Source organism: Scomber scombrus, chromosome 4 (genome assembly GCF_963691925.1).
Source record: "Scomber scombrus chromosome 4, fScoSco1.1, whole genome shotgun sequence".
NCBI lineage: Eukaryota > Metazoa > Chordata > Actinopteri > Scombriformes > Scombridae > Scomber > Scomber scombrus.
The window spans coordinates 20085584-20104290 of record NC_084973.1 but is presented as its reverse complement, the minus strand read 5'-3'; the positions used below and the strand labels follow the sequence as shown (position 1 = coordinate 20104290).

The window sequence follows — 18707 nt, the reverse complement described above, 5'->3', positions numbered from 1 at the left end:
CTGCGATGCCTCGAGCCTCCCTGCTCCCGCTGGACACTGGCTTCTTTTGCTGAGAAGCACTACGCTCCATTCCTCCTGCAGCCCACCACCAAGGTGAGTTTAGTTTCTGTGGCTGCCAGAATAAAGAAGAGAAATATGGAAATGCTTCTGTCACTAAACACATAGTTAAAGGTATGCTTACATTGCAGTGGAATCTTTACAGCCAGGAGAAGTATCCCTCACCAAAATACATTATAGTATCATTAAACTGTAAACTGAAAATTATGACTAAAATATTGCCTAAAATTACACTAAAACTGAGTTCCACTGACCAAATGCTGATTTAAACAAAGCAATCAAAAAAGAGACTTAAACCGATTTTCAGTAAGTGACCAAGACTGAAGGTAAATTTAAAACTGATGTCAAAATTAACAGTGATGTGTTTGTGCTGACTCACTGTGGCGATAATTTGAATGGGAGGGTTAGTCACCAGAACTAATGGAGGACTAGGAGGAAATATGGGGTGGAGGCTGTGGTCATGTCCTATTTGACTCACATACAAGAACGCACGCACGCACGCACGCACGCACGCACACACACACACACACACACACACACACACACACACACACACACACACACACGTGTGCTGTGCTGACCTTAGTCTAGTGGGTGGCCAGTCCTCTCAAAACCTCACAGAACTGAAATTATCTGGTGGCCTGCTCTTGACATTATTAGAGAATCTTGCTGATTTCATCACACTGTCAGATGTTTCTCCATATTACCAAATTGCTTCATGCAACTCTCTGATTGCAGGATGCCTTAATCCAATCCTCCCCTTATTGCTGAATAATTTAGTAAGGAAAATTCCAGTTTAATACAACTTGAGTCTTGTATTTTTAGCAATCAGTTCTAATGGCTATGATAACATTGAACTAACCTCAATAACGAGTGAGATCTAGGAATGCTGCAACACTGCTAACAACGTTGCAACCCTTCCAGTGTAGTTCGTAGATGATGGTAATAGATAAAGCTGCATCCTTGTCCTTCTGTTTCCAGGTGGTTGTGATTGTGCTGTTCCTCTGCCTGCTGGGAGTCAGTTTATATGGGACCACCCAGGTGCGGGATGGCCTCGAATTGACGGACATCGTACCCAGAGAAACCAGCGAATATGACTTCATTGGCGCCCAGTTTAAGTTCTTCTCTTTCTACAACATGTATGTGGTGACACAGCGGGCTGATTATGCCCAGAACCAGCCTCTGCTGCACCAGCTCCACCAGAGGTTCCACACTGTTCGCTACGTGCTGAAGGATGACAATGGACAGCTGCCCCGCATGTGGCTTCACTACTTCAGGGACTGGCTGCAAGGTAAAATGAAGCTTGATAAGAATCACCATCCAAACCAGACCCAAGTTGGATTGGGTTTTTTTAAAGGGGGCGAGATATAGCAATATGATTCAGGAGCATAAAACACTTATATACTGATGTCACAGATGATTTTGTTATTAATACATCATTTAACATCCCTATTGAAGACAGTTCAGGCATGGGGTTAATTTACTTTCCCATGAAACGTTTTTGGAATCATAGTTTTCGTCTGTGTTTTGACATGATTCTGCAGGAAACAAGATGTTGGGCAGGAGTTCAAAAGTAGGTGGGACTGCAAAATGGACACTGACAGTAGCTGATTAAGCTCACTTGCCTCTTCCAGAAGTGGGTTTGATGGAGGAGGACAACGTGGGAGGCCGTGTTTTTATACTGGGCCTTAGGCAATATACAATATATTTGAGTCTTTGGCAGTAGAAAAAGATCTTGGCAGTGTTATTGCAAGCTGAAACTCAAATACACTCATCCAACTCATGCTTGCGCTGGTTATGCTAGTTGTTTTTCTTAAAATGTATCACTTAGAAATATTAAATATTTGGCATATAACAAGCACTACGCCATTCTTTTAATTTTATGGGTCTTTTAAATCCAATTTGATGATGGTGGGATTCACTTTGGGTTGGGTCGTTTACCCAGTACTGATAACTCCTAAGAATGGTACAATGCCGCTGAACAGGGACATTATACTCCGCATGTCAACCCAATCCTTGAATCCTATTAAGTCATGGAAAATAAGTGCACTCACTGACTTGCTCCCAACGATAAAACATATTGTATGAGTCTGTGTGTGAGCCGGCTGGGAACCACACAGAGAGTGTGTGGGTGAGAGAGAGAGAACTGTGTCTGATATTGCTCGCTGCAATGGTGGGACAAATTGGAGCCAGACAGGCCAAGGAACGAGACCCAAAACAACATCTCCCACAGACGGACCACAGCATGGGCCTTGGGGGAGAGCCGAGAGGAGGGGAGTGAGACACATATGGATTAGAGAGTAGTATAGAAAAGGAGACACATGTTACTGATATTTTCCCTAATGATCTCTTTGAATCAAAAGCACCAGATTTGAGGCTTTTGATGTCTTGTTTGGTGGTTAAGAGAGTGGAGCCGAGTTATCATATTAAATCAATCAGGCTTATTATAAGTTTAGTGTGACTTTGCAGTGTTGTGTAATGTTCTCTTGTACGATGCTGTGTTGTTAGGTGTTGTGTTTTCTTGTGGACAGGGCGTGTAACCTGTGGAAGTGTCGCTATCTAACCAATCTTGTGGTTTCCTTCAGGTCTGCAGCAGGCGTTTGACAAGGACTGGGAGGCTGGCCGCATCACTTTAAACAGTTACAGGAATGGTTCTGATGATGGCGTTTTGGCGTACAAGCTTCTGGTGCAGACAGGACGCAGGGAAAAGCCCATCAACTTCAACCAGGTATGTTTAAGCTCATGTCAATTATTCCCACAGTTTAAAAAGTGATTCAAGCAAAGATATGAGGAAGTGTACGTCACACAGTCTCTATTTGTATCACACAAACTGCAATGTCAGGATACATCTGTGAGAAATACTGACATTAGTGTCAAAGCCATTTTGTCTTTTTGTGTGTGCATGTGTATGTGCATGTTTAGTTAGCTCTGATTGGGATTGGAGGAGCCACACTTGCCTTATACATTTTTCTCTCTCTCTCTCTCTCTCTCTCTCTCTCTCTCTCTCTCTCTCTCTCTCTCTCTCTCTCTCTCTCTCTCTCTCTCTCTCTCTCTCTCTCTCACTCTCCCTCCCTCACTCACTCCCTCTCTCTCTGTGATGACTTTACCAAGCCCAGGAATTTAAAGCTCTCACTGGGACTAGAGCCTGCCTCTGAAAAACCTATTAACTCTTCATTTAAACCATTTGTCCAACTTGGTAGATCTGTATGCGTGATGCGCTTGCATGCAGGGCCTTAACTGTGAGATGTCTCCTCTTAGCATCGAGCCTGTCAGTTTAACACTTTGTCAGTGCTTCTAGCTACAGTTCATAGTATGAGAAGTTGGAAGGCTGAAAGAAATCAGTCCATAAAAATGAAACTCTTGCAAGCCCCATTGGGTCTATAAATAATTAGCTTGGATTCTTCTGCTCTGGGAAAGAATAATTATTGTCAAAATGAACTGAAATCACTAAGAAGTAAATTTGCACCAAGATTTGAACACATATTTGCTGGATGAGTTTAACCTTTGTGATATGACTTGCTGCATTAACACAACAAGCCTCTCTGAAAGTAATGTGACCTTAACTTTAACAGAAAAGACAAGTTTTAAGAAAGTTTAAAAGGGCTTTAAGTTAAAATAAATCTACTACACCATAACAGACTGCGTTAAACATGCACTACATGCACTTCTGGTGCTGAATAGACCACTGCTGCTGCTGTTTTTAACTTTTTAGAGATGTCTTGTATTTGTTTTTGATGTCTGCCTTTTAAATGTTCAATTTTTCTTACATCAAGAAAGTCAAACAGAGTTTCATTGTGCATTTTGTATAATGACAATAAAGATTCATTCATTCAGATTAACGGTGAATATAAGAGAAAACTGGCCTAATATGATATTGCTGGTGTTTTTCGCTTATTATGGCTTGACATATCCAGAGTTGAAACATTTTGCTGTGCAGTGTTTTGAGTGCAGCACATGGCACCTTTAGTAGAAAAGCACCCAGATTTCATCACTAGTGCTGGCAGTGCCACAAGTTTCCGAAATAATCTGTCTGCACAGAGATTTTGTTGAGCTGTAGATTGCACCTCAACTGAAGTCAGTGAAGTGAACCATACACCCAGTGTGGGACTGGAGAGGCTTTTGAAAGCCAACAATGACACCAGTCCAGAGCAGCTAGAAGGAGATCAAGAAAGGAACACAGGAAAAAGATCAAATCAAGTCTCATCTTTGTCAGCAAAAAGGTGACAACTATCAGATAATGATTTGGTGAGAAGCAAGAGGAAATTGGGGGAAATATTTTGTTCATGAAGCTGAGGAAACTTGCTCAGCTTCAACAGGGCATTGCATGCTGTTTTTAGTGTGGTACCACCTCCAGAAAACAACATACATGGATGCATTCTTTGGCAGGAAACAGCAAAAACAGCAGATAAGGGACTGGAGAAATATAAAAGCAAAATTCTTGGCAAAGATTTCTTCAAACCCCAAACACAAAACAAGCCATGTCCTTTTCAACGCTAAGATAATTTTCCTCAAAGATAATTAACTTTGACAAATAATTCCACTGTGTTTATGTATATAAACATTGTGTATGTTTCTGTGCTCAAGTCATGCATGTCTGCAGATGTGCATAAAGTCTGTTCACTGAAATAACCAACTAAGAGCAGGGGGGAGCCCTGCTCTTAGTTGGTTATTTCAGTGAGCTCCAGTGCTGCAGCATACTACTCTTCCTATCCCTTCCACTAGTCTGCAGGAAGCAGAGGCAGGCCTGGTGTGCGGCCCTGTGACATCACTTCCTGTGCCTGTGAGGGAAGTGTATTTGCCGTGAGGCGTGGGGGCCGCCAGCAGAGCTGCCTGGGTTTCCCGTGACAGCTTGAAGACATACAGTTGTTGCCTATCCCGCTGTTAAATTCAATCCAGATCCTCTGGAATCTGGCTCTGTCCCTTGCCCCCTTTCCCTCTCTCTCCCTCACTAGCTCCTGCTTGCACTACCACTCTTGCTCTCTCTCTCTCTCTGTCTCTTCCTCCCTCCCTTTCCCTCCCTCTGTGCTCCACTGCTGTGTCTTCTTTCAACGAGTGGAGCTGAAACACGTGGTTTCTTTGAGGCAGCTCTGTGGGCATTTGTATGTTTTGAGTGTGTGTTCTGCTATTGCCTGTTATGCATGCACTTACAGCGGTAGCTGGGTTTTTTTGTGCTCGAAATGAGGACCAGATCTTTTCCAACCCTGTCAAATTGCAACGCTAGATGTTTTATTTTGATATGCCACACCATGTATGTGTGCAGAGGTGTTCTGCTTTTGATCTGTCGCTGCTAACATTTCTCTCTGTGCTGGGCGACCATTTGTTCCTTATGTTCCTTATGGCCTTGCTTGGGAGTCAAATGGAAGCTGGTTGTCTGTGTGTGTGTGTGTGTGTGTGTGTGTGTGTGTGTGTGTGTGTGTGTGTGTGTGTGTGTGTGTGTGTGTGTGTGTGTGTGTGTGTGTGTGTGTGTGTGTGTGTGTGTGTGTGTGTGTGTGTGTGTGTGTGTGTGTGTGTGTGTGTGTGTGTGTGTGGTTTGAAAATAAGGCAATAGAAAGATAAAGCTTTAGAGTGTGAAGACAGATGGAGGTAGGATGGAGAGAAGGAGATGGAAAGTTTGAATGTTAAGGAGAGCCATGCTTATGCTATCAAGAGCTCTTTTCTTCTTGGTGCCGGGTTGGTCTACGGCGCCGGGCATTCCGGGTACCCGTAGGGGTCAGGAGAAGCAAGTGTGAGCAACATTTGTACAGATGTTGTGTTATTTTTATAGCTCTACTCCATTTGCTGGGTGGCATTTCCTTCAGTGTTAACAACCAGGTTAACTGCACACAGACGCGCTCAGGGACTCCAGCCAATTTTTTTATTGTTACGCTAACTCAAGCAATTTTTCTCTCCTCACCGACCCCCCAATCACAAAAAACCCTTACTCCCATTCTCCATCTAGCTAACCCCATGAGTCCAGCTTCACCCCCGAACCTTCCCCTGCCTCTGTGAAGGAGGGATTTATGGCTCCTTCAAGGGAGAGTGGCAGAACGGTGTGCAGTTAAAGGTTTTACCTCTCAGGAGGTAGCAATGCTAGGCTTCACTCCTCTGCCTCCACATGGGAGGGCGACAGTAACAGCACTGAGCGAGACAGCCGTTCCCGTCTACCTAACTACCGACCACAGCCGTCACAGAGCTTGGAAACCATCTGCAATCAGACAGAAACACCCAGCATGGGATTGCTCTTATTCATAGAGTGTGGATGTCAAGGAGTTTAGCTACAGGGTACACAGAAATGTTAAAATATTCAGTGTAACACCCAGCTCTGGTTTCGAAGACTAAGGGTCTAAATATGCTTGAAATTAACTTGTTCCTACAACGTGTCATCTACGTCTGAAGGCAAAGTGTACCTTTTCCCTTTTCCCTTGGCCCTGCATGCTGGTTTCTAAATGGACAGTAGTTGCTTGAACAGCAGCGAGAATTGCGTTAACAAACCTTTGGCCCTTACAATTTGTCAAGGACACACCTTACTGGAAATAATGCTCTTCCCCATATTCTCCTCCATAGTGAACTTCATGTCACTGCCCCAATATAAGGGACTGCCCTGAAAACTTTGAATTGGTTCTGCAATGGACAGTTTTTTAAACTCTGTTTCTACCCAGTTTTTACAACAAAACCTTGAAGATTGTCCTCAATATCTATAAGTGAAGAGTTCAGAGACTGACCTCTGAGTCTAAGTTGCATCCCACTGCTGCCCCAATCTCTTTGAAAAAGCTGTACTACTTGCTCACCTCAGCACACCTGGTCCATTGCTGTTAGAAGTTTGCTTCCAATTGGTGGTTTCAGAAAGTTACAAAAATTGATGGATGCAGAAAGCCTTTTTTTCTGACATTGGACAAGTGTGGGGGTTTCAGATCCAACAAGCTCTTGATTTAAAGTGTACTGACCCCTTAAAAACTGTAGAGACAGGTTTACTGTAATCCTGATAGTTTTGGTATCAATAAAGTTATGATATTTTGGGCATGACTGGTTATGCTTTTGTGGATTAATATGGCTAGGGTAATATGATATGATGGAAAAACACTGATGTAGAAATAAATTATAATGCAGTGTTGAAGCATTAATCATGGTAACCAAACTCCAGATGACATCTTGCCTCATGTAACAAATGTCAATATATTGGTTCATTTCCCACTTTTGAATTAAGATGACTTAGTGGTAAACTCATCAGCAGCAGCTGCCTCTGGAAAGAAGAGTGCTGCACAGCTTCCTTCGCAAATGTATTCAGAGTGGTCAGGACCTGAGGTTGGCCAGCCAATATCTACTGTATGTAAAGGGAGAAGCTGATTCAACATTTTCCATGTTTTAATGTGGCATGATAATTCTGGGAAGCGGTGATGAGAAGTACGGGAATTTTCAGAAAGGAGACCAGTGTTTGACTTGTTGATTTTTCTTTGGTTGGAAAGAGAGAGGGACTAATATTTGAATCTTATTTTGAAAGCTGCTCCGTTCTCGTGCACTCATGCATGTGTATAAATAAGCATTTCTGTGGTTAGCTCACCTGTAGAATGTTTTGGTTCAACGTGTCTTATTGCCACAATAACTTTTCGTGTCCAATGTATACTAAATGGCCGCAATATGATTTCCTATGCAAGCTCCACCTCATCTTTTGACCTCAATTGCACCTTTTCTAGTTATTAAAGGTGTAGTATGTAGAATTTAGTGGCATCTAGTGGACCAGACTTGCCAGAAATGGAGTGGGGCCTTCTCCACAGGGCCACCATATTGCACTGCCATGTTTCTACAGTAGCCCATAACAGACAAACTAAATACTGGCCCTAGAGAGGGTTTTTTGCATTTGGAGTTTCACAGCAACTGTAGATTCTCCTACATGCTTTGAAGAGGAGGGGGAGGGCCCTTCAATTGGTTATAATCTTCAACCTCACAGCAAGATGTCAGTAAATCCTACACATTGGCCCTTTAATTGCTCCATTTTAAGACTTCACAACCTGGCTAAATTTTAAAATGTGGAGGACCCAGTTTGCCCTTTTAAAATTTACACAGTTTATAAAGTGTTTGTCTGAAAGGTTTTAAGGGATTATAAGAACAGAACGTAATTGTGTGCAATAGTAATTATAGTGCCATCATTAATTCATCTCTTTTCTGGGTTTTGTAGCTGACTCGTCAGAGGCTTGTGGATGCAGATGGGATCATCAACCCAGGGGCTTTCTACATCTACCTAACCACCTGGGTTAGCAATGATCCTGTGGCGTACGCTGCTTCACAGGCCAACATTCGCCCACACCCTCCTGAGTGGCTCCACGATCGTACCGATTCCATGCCCGAGACACGCCTCAGCAGTAAGTCAGCATGCCACAAGTTCACAAAATATGGTAGAAATCGGAAATTTCAATAATAACGTTGTTAGCTCCAATAAGTGAAGCACTACAGTCATTTGGAAATATTGAAGTCCATACCTGGTGCATGGTGCAGTTGAATAAATTGCATTTACTAACCTCTCACTGAAATTTTTGTGGGGCTGATTGGTCTCGTGTGTGACCATTCTCAGGTTCCATAAGGCAGCTGCTACATGTGAGCAGTGTTTACCTCTTGTGGCTTGAGTTATTGCTCCTTGTCTGCCTCTTAGCTTTAAGTGAGGTAGTAGACTTGACTGTACCACTGTGGTGTGTGCGCATTTGTGTATGTGTGAGCTCAAGTTGCAGGGCCGAGGACCAAGACATGGCTCACTGTGGTTCTTCTAATGTTGCCTGTGGTGAATGCTATAATCCTGGCTACCATGGGGCCCTAGCATTACACACACATACGCACACACACACACACGACACACACACGCATGCACACACATGTGCACACACACACACACACACACACACACACACACACACACACACACACACACACACACACACACACACACACATACACACACACATTATTAAAACCCAGTGACCCCAAACACTACACACACCCTGTTCTCATTTCCCTGCCACACACACAGACTGTAACTCACATAAAAAGTACAGTCATGTTGTTGTTTGATTCCAGCCTGTGATTTGGTACAAGTCAGGAAGTGCTCCATGGGGGAGGAAAATGATTGGATAACAAGGAGAAACTGAGTTCGGGTGGGTAGCACAATTGGATAACAAGCAGGAAGTCCTTTACAGGGGAGAATATGATTGGATAAGCAGCGTGAAGTGCTTGGCTATGTGGGAGCCCCCCGTAGCAGATCTGTGTTGGCTGAAAGCCAACTGGTGTCCTAATGGAAATTTATAGTTGAGATTATAATGGGCCAAACCATGTTAGCAAGTGCTCCTGTCTGACCCTGCAGGCACTATACACATATAATATACACATACACACAGGGGGAATATACACATTCACACCAACACCAGAGAGTCAAAAAATATATATTCTAAAGAAGATAGATAGATGCATCACATAATAAATTGGTCAAAGTGGAGCTGCAGAGTAAATCTTTCGATCTGCCATGTGCAGCAATGTGTTATTAATTACAGTACAAGCACAAATAGAAATGCATAGACTGTTTAGTCAGTAACAAATATGACTTCATAGCAGAGTGACAGGCAGGTATGTGTGTTTATGCATCCATATTATGCTTTATGTGACACTGCTAAGTTTAGGGTGTGGTAATGGCGGTGATTGGTGACATTGTAATTACTGCAAATCAACGTTAGCTCTGACACTCAGCTGTGTCTGGAACTGATAGGCCCTCATTAGCCAGGCTGGGCCACAGACTGGCTGGGTTTGAGTCAATGGAGCTCTGTTTCACACTGCTCCGCCCACACACACACACACACACACACACACACACACACACACACACACACACACACACACACACACACACACACACTACACACAGACACACACACGCACACACACACACTCGCACTCTCACCCACAGATGTAGCTGCTCTTGGAACAAGGTTGGATTAGTGAGGGAAAGCCTTGATATTGGTGGTTTGGCAGAGTAGTCCAAAATTATTTCTGCAGATAGGGCTAGTTAATTAGAACAGACAAATATCATGTGCAGATGTCATCATTGTCATTGATTTATCTGAATACTTCCTTAATGTTCCTCAATGTTTTTCTGAATTTAAATTTTGCAATCCTAGGCAAAGCTTTCTATTGCTGTTAAATAAAATAAAATAATTTGGTGATTACAGCTCAATAGAGATAAATATCTATTATTTTTACTTCCAATAAATTGACCACCCTCTCATTGTTTCTCCATTCAGTCCCGGCTGCTGAGCCTATCGAATACGCACAGTTCCCCTTCTACCTCAATGGGCTCCGGGAGACGCCACAGTTTGTGGAGGCCATCGAGAGTGTGCGGGCCATCTGCAGCAACTACAGCCGACAAGGCCTGCCCTCTTACCCCAACGGCTACCCTTTCCTCTTCTGGGAGCAGTATGTTAGTCTGCGCCACTGGCTCTTGCTGTCCATCAGTGTCGTGCTGGCCTGCACCTTTCTGGTCTGTGCCCTCTTCTTGCTCAACCCATGGACCGCCGGCATCATTGTGAGTGTTGGAGAGAACATACATACATGGTTGATAAGTAACAGATATATTCATAAACTGCAAAGCATGTTTTGTCCAATGATTGTTGAAAAAGATACACATGTACCTGCTAACCGTTAATTACCTACTTTTTATTTGCTGCTTTATTAACCCTAACCCTAACCCAGGCAGAGACCCCAACTTTCAGTTATTAAAAATTCAGTTTTCATGCTTTTCTCCTTTTGTTTTTGTTTTGTTTTTTTGTTTTTTTTCTGTGTGGTCAAGAAGGCATCTGAGAGAGGAGAGTCAGAAAGGAGAAGGGGCTGCTGTGTGTTATTGTAGCCCCAGTCACGACTGTTTATCTTGTGCTGTTTTGTTAGGGCCAGTCTGTTTAGTCTCGTCCAACACTCCCAGACACCAATGTTGAAATAAATGGGGAGAGGACACAAAGTTGCTCGGGCAACTTGCTCCCACTCTTAACCTATAAGAAGTTTGATTTTATTTCCATCCTCCAAACTCCTGTGCCCCTCTCCCTCTTCTCAGAAATTGAGTTTCCAAGGATACACGCAAACACGCACACTCACACACACACATACAGACATATACTTGCACACATACAGCATGAATGTGTAAACACGCAGGTACATAATTCACACAGAAACACATACACACAGCGCTCTGGTTTTTCTCTCTGGTGGGTTGTATTTTATGGCAGGCAGTGACCAGGCCACCCGAGCCCTTAAACTGGGGAGGAGGGGACCTCATGTCCATCCTTCAGGCTTTACTAGTAAGATCAAAAGACAAGTTATCGAGAGGCATCAAATTTAACCATTTGCCCTGTGATGTCAAACTCTCAACCTTAAGACCTTTCAAACATTGTCAGCGATTTACCCTGAAATCCATCTTAACCACATAGACAAACCTGTTTAAACTCTGTCTTGTAGATTATGTCTTAATCCATATGGCATAGATTTATGTTCAGAATTATTCTAACCTGTAACCCTCATGGGCTGATTTTGTTTGCTGATTGACATTTAGTTTTATCTGAGGGGAAAAAAAGACTACTTTAAAAATTTCAATTAAATTTTAACTTAACTTTGTGTTAGTTGTCAGTGAAGATTCTTAGTCATTGGGGTCCCAGCTGTGTGAAAGGCCAAAATTGAAAAGTGATGGCCAACTCTGAATGTTGCTTGAATGATCTGGACTGAATGATTTCTCAAAAAACACTTGTGATCAGATCACCCAAGATGCACTTAACTATACAGTGAGAACAGAACCAGAGACACACATAGACAGTCCACATAAATCTTGTGGACATACATGCACATACTCAGTGCTTGCTCACTTGTACTTACATGCACCCACACACACACGGGCTCCCTCCCTTGCCCACCTCAGCCCTCTTCAAAGGCTTTGGGCCCCATGTAACCTGACACCTGTCAGCTGATAATGGCATTTACTCCCAGCTCCTGTCCCACTCTACTAAGGAGCCTCCACGCACACATATTTCTCCTACATGTACGTTACTACTTAACACATGTGTAAGACAGTGAAAACGCAAATCATCCTCAAGTGTGATGCCACTATCTGCCATTTACAAATATAAGTCAAACACAAATTTACACAGTAGATATTGTGAATAATAATTCATTTATCATTGTATATGATATACAGAAAATAGTTTTTTTTCATTTATGGTCATTTGACACAACATACTTGCATATGTTTTTCATCTCTGTCACATTATCCAGCCAGGGAAATGTGCAGTATAACATAGTCAGTGTGCAGATCAAGTTTATAATTTTTTTTCACCAGTTTCACTAGATGATGTGATTATTATCCTTTGGACTCAAACATAAAAGAGTGAGAGAGAAAATTACAAGGACTTACAATGCAAAAAATACAAACATTTTCACTAAAAAGAGGGGAAAGAACAGCTTTTTAAACTATTGTGAACATAAAATATTTGTAGAAATTGGTTCAAACAGATCTACTCTTTATATTGATCATTAAAAATACTATAAACCAAAACTGTGCGAAAATTGACTATGTTTGAAATGTTTGTATTAAAGATGCCTTTTTCACCTTGCACATTAACTACAGTATTTCTCTTCTGTTCTGTAGTTAATGGATTTTCTGTATGTGCAAACAATACTTTTTATATTGATTTATTAACCAACTTGCATGCTAACTCTGTCTTTAGGTGTTGGTGCTGTCTCTCATGACAGTGGAGCTGTTCGGCTTCATGGGGCTGATGGGAATAAAACTGAGTGCCGTCCCTGTGGTCATTCTCATTGCCTCTGTCGGCATTGGAGTGGAGTTCACCGTCCATGTGGCACTGGTAAGAATACACATACTGATGCAAAAAAGATAAATAAGATAATCACAGTGAGTGTAAAGCTCTCACCTTCTGATCTTTAATGCTATAATATTAATTGTTGGCACAATTTTTCAGCCGCTAATGTTAATAATGACAAAATTTGGGTTTAAGTGGTTTTGGAATCAGGCAGCCCCTAAAGAATGAGACATACAGCGTGTGTTTGTGTGTGTTGTAGGCGTTCCTGACAGCCATAGGGGATCGTCACAAGCGGGCAGTGCTGGCATTGGAGCACATGTTTGCACCAGTGCTCGACGGAGCCTTTTCCACCTTGTTAGGTGTCCTAATGCTCGCAGGCTCTGAGTTCGACTTTATCGTCAGGTGAGTTCAAAATTGAACCTTATTAGAAAATGCTTAGGTTCATACTACATACCACAAACAATTGCTCGTACAAAGGTTATCGTATGGCGTCTATGTGGCGTCAGTAGACCGTTGAGACCATGCCTCAACATGTATGTCACACAGGAATCTACCTGAGACACCAATCATGAATGAAGGCAGCTCTTTTCCTCCATTGCCTCCCTCAATCTCTTTCTTGTCCTCCACCCGCATCTCCCTTTCGTACTCCCTCTCTGTAATCCTCAACCCTTTTCTAGCTACCAGTGACAAGCCCATTCTTTTTGTCTATTTTCGGGGGGGCTTCCTCTCCATGAAACTTCATAAACAAGGCCTTTATCTTTCTCCACCCTCCCCTCCCCTTGTGTCTTTTCTTTCATCCTCCTCTTCTCCCCCTTAGTGTCTCTCATGCCTGACATTTTAGGAAAAACCAGGGGAAGGATGGAGAGTTGAAGGTCAGGAGAAGGAGGAGGGCTGTGGAAGTAGACAGAGAAGCAGAAGGAAGTAAAGTGAAAGAGAGTTAGAAAGAAAGCAGGAAAGTCCTCTGACTTTTGCAATCTCTTTCAGCTAGTTTAACTGCCCTCACTAGACATTTATAAGCAAGGGAAGAAGTAACAGGGTGGGGGGCAAGAGGGCAGTTGTGGAAAGACGAGAGAGGTGGAAATTAAAACCGACACACTGTGGGGGCTCTGTGTCTGTGGTTCCTTTTGTGTGTGTTCACTCTTATAAGCATCAGTCAGAAAGGTAGCGACCGACTGCCGCACAAGGGAGGAGAATTAATGATTCTGCCCATTCTCAAGCATGGAGTATTATGAGAAGTTTCCAGTGAGCTCAGTGAATAATTCAAAGTCTCTTATGGTCTTATGTGGCCACATATGACCGCATTCTTAGTAGCTGCTAGATGAGGTAGCCATATAATTTGGTTGACCTGCTCCTTTAAGGAAAGGGAGGACTGAATTCCATGTGATCTGCAAACACACAAAATCTGTCATGTGCACAGTCACACACTCATGCACACACACTGGTCACACATAGCCCCTGTAATATACACACACACCAACCTGCTACCTGACCTTGTAACCATGGGGGTCAATAATGGCATGCCTGCCGGTGAGGCCTATAGATCTTCTCTCCTCACCTCCAGTGGTGTGCTCTGGTTTCTGGCTCAGTCCCGGGCCTCCATTTAAAGGTTCTGCTGTTGTCTGAGCAAACAAAGCAGCGCCCCAAGACGGTGCAATAACAACAGGCCCAGCTCGTATTTTTCTGCTTGCACTGAAAGAAATGTTTCCCTGACTTTCCCCGTCAGCCTTGTGAATGTTTTCACTCTAAACAGCCAGCGAGGGCACTCAGCCCGGTATGTGGCCTGGATGCATGCATGTGTACGTTTGTGTTCGTATACGTGTGTGTATGAGTCCGAAGGTGACATAGTATTTATACCTCCTGGTGTGTATGGAAATGTTAACCATAGTGATGACATTATTATTTCAGTTATAATAACAGAAACGGTTGTTTAGATAAGGATGAAGATAGATGACAGACGCATGGATGGGCGAGTCAAAGGTCAAATCATTTGTACATGCTTTCAGTGCCCATTTATTTCCAATATTCTCTCAAACATCAGTGAATTCAGACTTAGTATCATTATACTCTCAGCCGTGGATGTGGTTTGCAAGTTGCAATGAGATGATACTGGAAACAATTCTAAGCTGTGAAATCTGACCTTACTAAATAATAACCTCTTTCCTTTTTAAAAAAAAATCTTCTCAAATCCATTCATCATGGTTAGGATGTAAGCAGTCATAATGAAAAACCAAGTAATAGTCCGAATAATTTACTACATTCGTGGACTTGATTTAGAGGATGTTTTTATCATGGAATTTATTCATCTTGTGATAGTACATCTACCCTATATGTAACACTATCATTCAGGATCCAGGACTGTAAGCACATTACCTCTTGTGTGTCTGCAGGCTTGATCTGATTTTGGTCTGTTTTTTTGACTCTGTTGCTGTGTCAACTTGTCTTTTTCTGAGCGTAAATTAAGGAGAGGAAATAAGAGATTTAGATGAGGCCTTATATATGAAACTGTATGTGAGGAATGGGGATGCAATATAAATTATGCGGGGATTTATAATGCTACCCACTAGATCTTAACCACTTTATTATATGATGTGTTTGATTAATTAAAGTTGTGAAAGCGAATTCACATGGCCTATTTTAGTGATGAGCAGCAGCAAGTTTTTTGTTTGCATACAAATACTTCCAAATTCACATATACATGCATATTTAGTCACTTTTCCATCCTGATATACAGACACAGTGTTCCAGTGTTATAGCAGTGAGGACACCTGTGCTGAATAGACAAGGATTCGCCTGCTGTACTGCACACAAGAGACTCATGAGATTTCCTAAATGAATAAAGCTTAATAAAAATATAGATATGAACAATCGCACATACAGATTAGTTATAAATGTGCATTTAGTCTGACATCCATCTGCACAAAATTCTAACCGGCATCAACAACATCTGCACCTCACTTATCCCTCCCTTGCACCCACCAACCAGCAGACACAAACAGTGTAGTCAGGAGTTACGGGAAGGGGTTCATGGTTCGTCAGTGTGTCCCCTGATAACCTGAGAGCTTCCATTGGGGAACCAAGTGAGGAGGAAAGCCTTCCCTAATGAAGGGAGTTGAATTGGCTAGAGAGAGAGAGAGAGAGAGAGGATGGGGATTTAGAGTGGAGATTGGGGGGTCTTACCTGATACATTGGAGATTTAATTAGACGGAGGGGATTGTGGAGTGGCCGGGAATTTCACAGGGGCTTAGCTGGAAAGAAGGGAGAAAAAACGAGGCAGAGAAGAGAGAGGGGACGAATTAAAAGAGAGGGAGAGAGGCCAGGGAAGGGTGGCGCTCTCAGGGTCCCCTTCTCTTCTTCCTAGACTAAATTGTTTAAATTCTATACCCTCACTTCATTTGTTTGCTTCTCCCTCTCTCTTTTTTAGAGCTGGAGAGGAGAGAGAGGCCCCTGTCCTCTAGTGTACCCCACACCACCCCACCCACCCACCAACGTTCCCTCTCACCCGCCTCTCCTCCCCTCTTTTTACCCTCCCTTACCCCTTCCCCCCTCCCTCCACATTCCTCACCGCTTTGTTTTCTCCATGTTTGCTTATACACCACACACCCAAGAGAGAGTACCCTCGCACCCATAACACCCCTCCACCCCCCCTTTTTTTTTTTCTTTCCTCCCGTGCCTTTGAATTAACCAGCACTGGCTAATTAAGCTTCCCATTTATTTTTTCTCTCTGTGGCTTCTTTAAGATTAACCCTCTTTAGCAGGAGTTAGAAACACATAAGGTACATTTCTGTTTTGCTTCTAAAAACCACAGTGCATGCCTGCCTCTCTGTGGGGGTGTTTATATGTGTGCGTGTGTGGGGAGTGGCCAGGTGTTTTTGTGGAAGTATTATTTTGGGCATGTGTAATGGTTGATCTTGCACATGTCTCCCCACGTCTAAATCTCTGTGGTTTGCACAGGCATTTTCTTTGCTTCTTCATCTGCCCTGTTTCTCTGTATTGATCTTTGTCGGGGGTTTTTTTTGTTCCCGTCAAGAAATTTCTCCATTTTCAACTAGTCCTGTTTGCGTTATCTGATATTTTTAGTAAATGTTTTGATGTTGTATCACAATGGAAGGAAAATATGCAGTGTGTGTCACTCTTGCATATTATGTTATCCCTGATTTTTGAGTTTATTGATGTCAAAATGTTTTTTTTCTGTGTATCGTGTGTTGCAGGTATTTCTTCGCAGTGTTGGCCATCCTAACAGTTCTTGGAGTACTGAATGGATTGGTCCTTCTTCCAGTATTACTGTCCTACTTTGGGCCCTATCCAGAGGTAAGATCTCACATATACAATACAAATATAACTGCCAGAAAAGGTGTTGCAATGCGTCTTTCTTTAGCTGGTACAAGGCCTTCTTAAAAAAATTTGAAAAGTACAAATCACTTTCTGCTGCCTCCTCACCTTCTCTTCTTTCCTATCAGGTGTCTCCAGTCGATGGTCGTAGCCGGTTACCCACCCCATCCCCAGAGGCCCCACCTCACGTGGTCCACTTCTCAGTCCGTCCTCACCACACCACCGCTGCCACCACCACCTCTGGTGCAGCTTCTGACTCGTCAGACTCGGAATACAGCTCTAACGCCACGGTGTCAGGTATCAGTCAGGAGCTGCAGAACTACAACCTGCCCTCACACAGAGGGCGAGCCAGAGCGGAGGAGCAGCAGTACCACCTCCAGACCAGCAGAGGCAGAGCAGTCAGGACAGAGGAGGAAAGGAGAGCAGGATCAGGGCATAGGCGCTCAGCCAGACAGCCTGTTCCTCCAGCCTACACTGTGTCCTCGGTAAGAAAATACCCTGCTTGTGTTGGATGTATGATTCTTTAATTGCGAGTTTTCTCTTGTTACTTACATTATATAAATAAAACTTTTACTGTTTTGCTCTACAGTCGGTCCCCTCTCAGGGTTGTGATTCTGGGCCCCAGTCTGGGGCTACTCAGCGCAACAGCAGCAGGGACCCCAAGAGCCAGCTGCACCGGCAAGCCCCGCCCCCAGCCCGCCCGCGCATGGACGCTTTTGAAACTGCTACTGAGGCTGGGGGCCATTATGGCTCACATGGCCATAGAGAACACTCAGCAGGCCACAGAGCCCGCTCTTCCCACAACCCACAGCCTAATCACCACCTCCCGCACCAGCCCAACCCTACCCCTTATTGCCAACCCATCACCACGGTAACAGCGTCAGCCTCAGTCACTGTTGCTGTACACCCAGCCCCCTTGTCCAATCAGAACCCCTCCGCGTCATCTTACCCAGGATACACTGCAACGGACAGTTACTGCCCATCGGGGCAGGTGGAGCCAGAGCCTGCGTTCCAGGACCCACATGTGCCACAGGACACCCACACAGGCACCAGAGGAATCAAGATGGAGGCCATGGAGCTCCAGGATTTGGAGTTTGAGGCAGCTGAGAGCAACAGTCGCAGACGGGCTAGCTGAGGTGAGCTTTCAGTACATCCATATGTCATCAATTAAGTTTGACACACTATAGTCATTTAAGAAATATCTGAGCCATCATGAAGTACTAACAATACAATCTCCTCTTTGTTTCCAGTTGTGGAGAACAGAAGTGTAAAGGCCAAAGATGGACCCCTTTGTATTACTAAGCAGCTAACCCAGCCTGGCCCAGCCCAGCCCAACATTGCCCAGCCTGGCTCTTCAACGGCCCTAAGCAGCGAGACACTCTCCAGTGTTTCTGTCATGGTGCTCATTCTTACTGTAACCCAGTGGACTATTGTCTTAGATATTTCTATCTATATTTAAAAGATGTATACATATGTAAATATGAAAAAAGTAGCTATAATTTTAGGAGC

At 43.5% G+C, this 18707-nt stretch overlaps 1 protein-coding gene across 1 annotated transcript in view; it reads left to right on the top strand.

Moving 5' to 3' along the window:
- ptch1 (patched 1) overlaps nt 1-18333 on the top strand; it is a 51654-nt gene extending 33321 nt beyond the window's left edge. The window contains exons 15-24 of the mRNA XM_062417161.1: nt 1-93; nt 1039-1348; nt 2643-2785; nt 8210-8393; nt 10314-10594; nt 12777-12914; nt 13129-13271; nt 17078-17177; nt 17327-17683; nt 17788-18333. The exon at nt 1-93 is cut by the window's left edge and continues 27 nt beyond it. Of these exons, the coding sequence (XP_062273145.1) occupies nt 1-93; nt 1039-1348; nt 2643-2785; nt 8210-8393; nt 10314-10594; nt 12777-12914; nt 13129-13271; nt 17078-17177; nt 17327-17683; nt 17788-18333 (2295 nt within the window). The remainder of the gene's footprint in view (nt 94-1038; nt 1349-2642; nt 2786-8209; nt 8394-10313; nt 10595-12776; nt 12915-13128; nt 13272-17077; nt 17178-17326; nt 17684-17787) is intronic.
- The last annotated feature ends 374 nt before the right edge of the window (nt 18334-18707 follow it).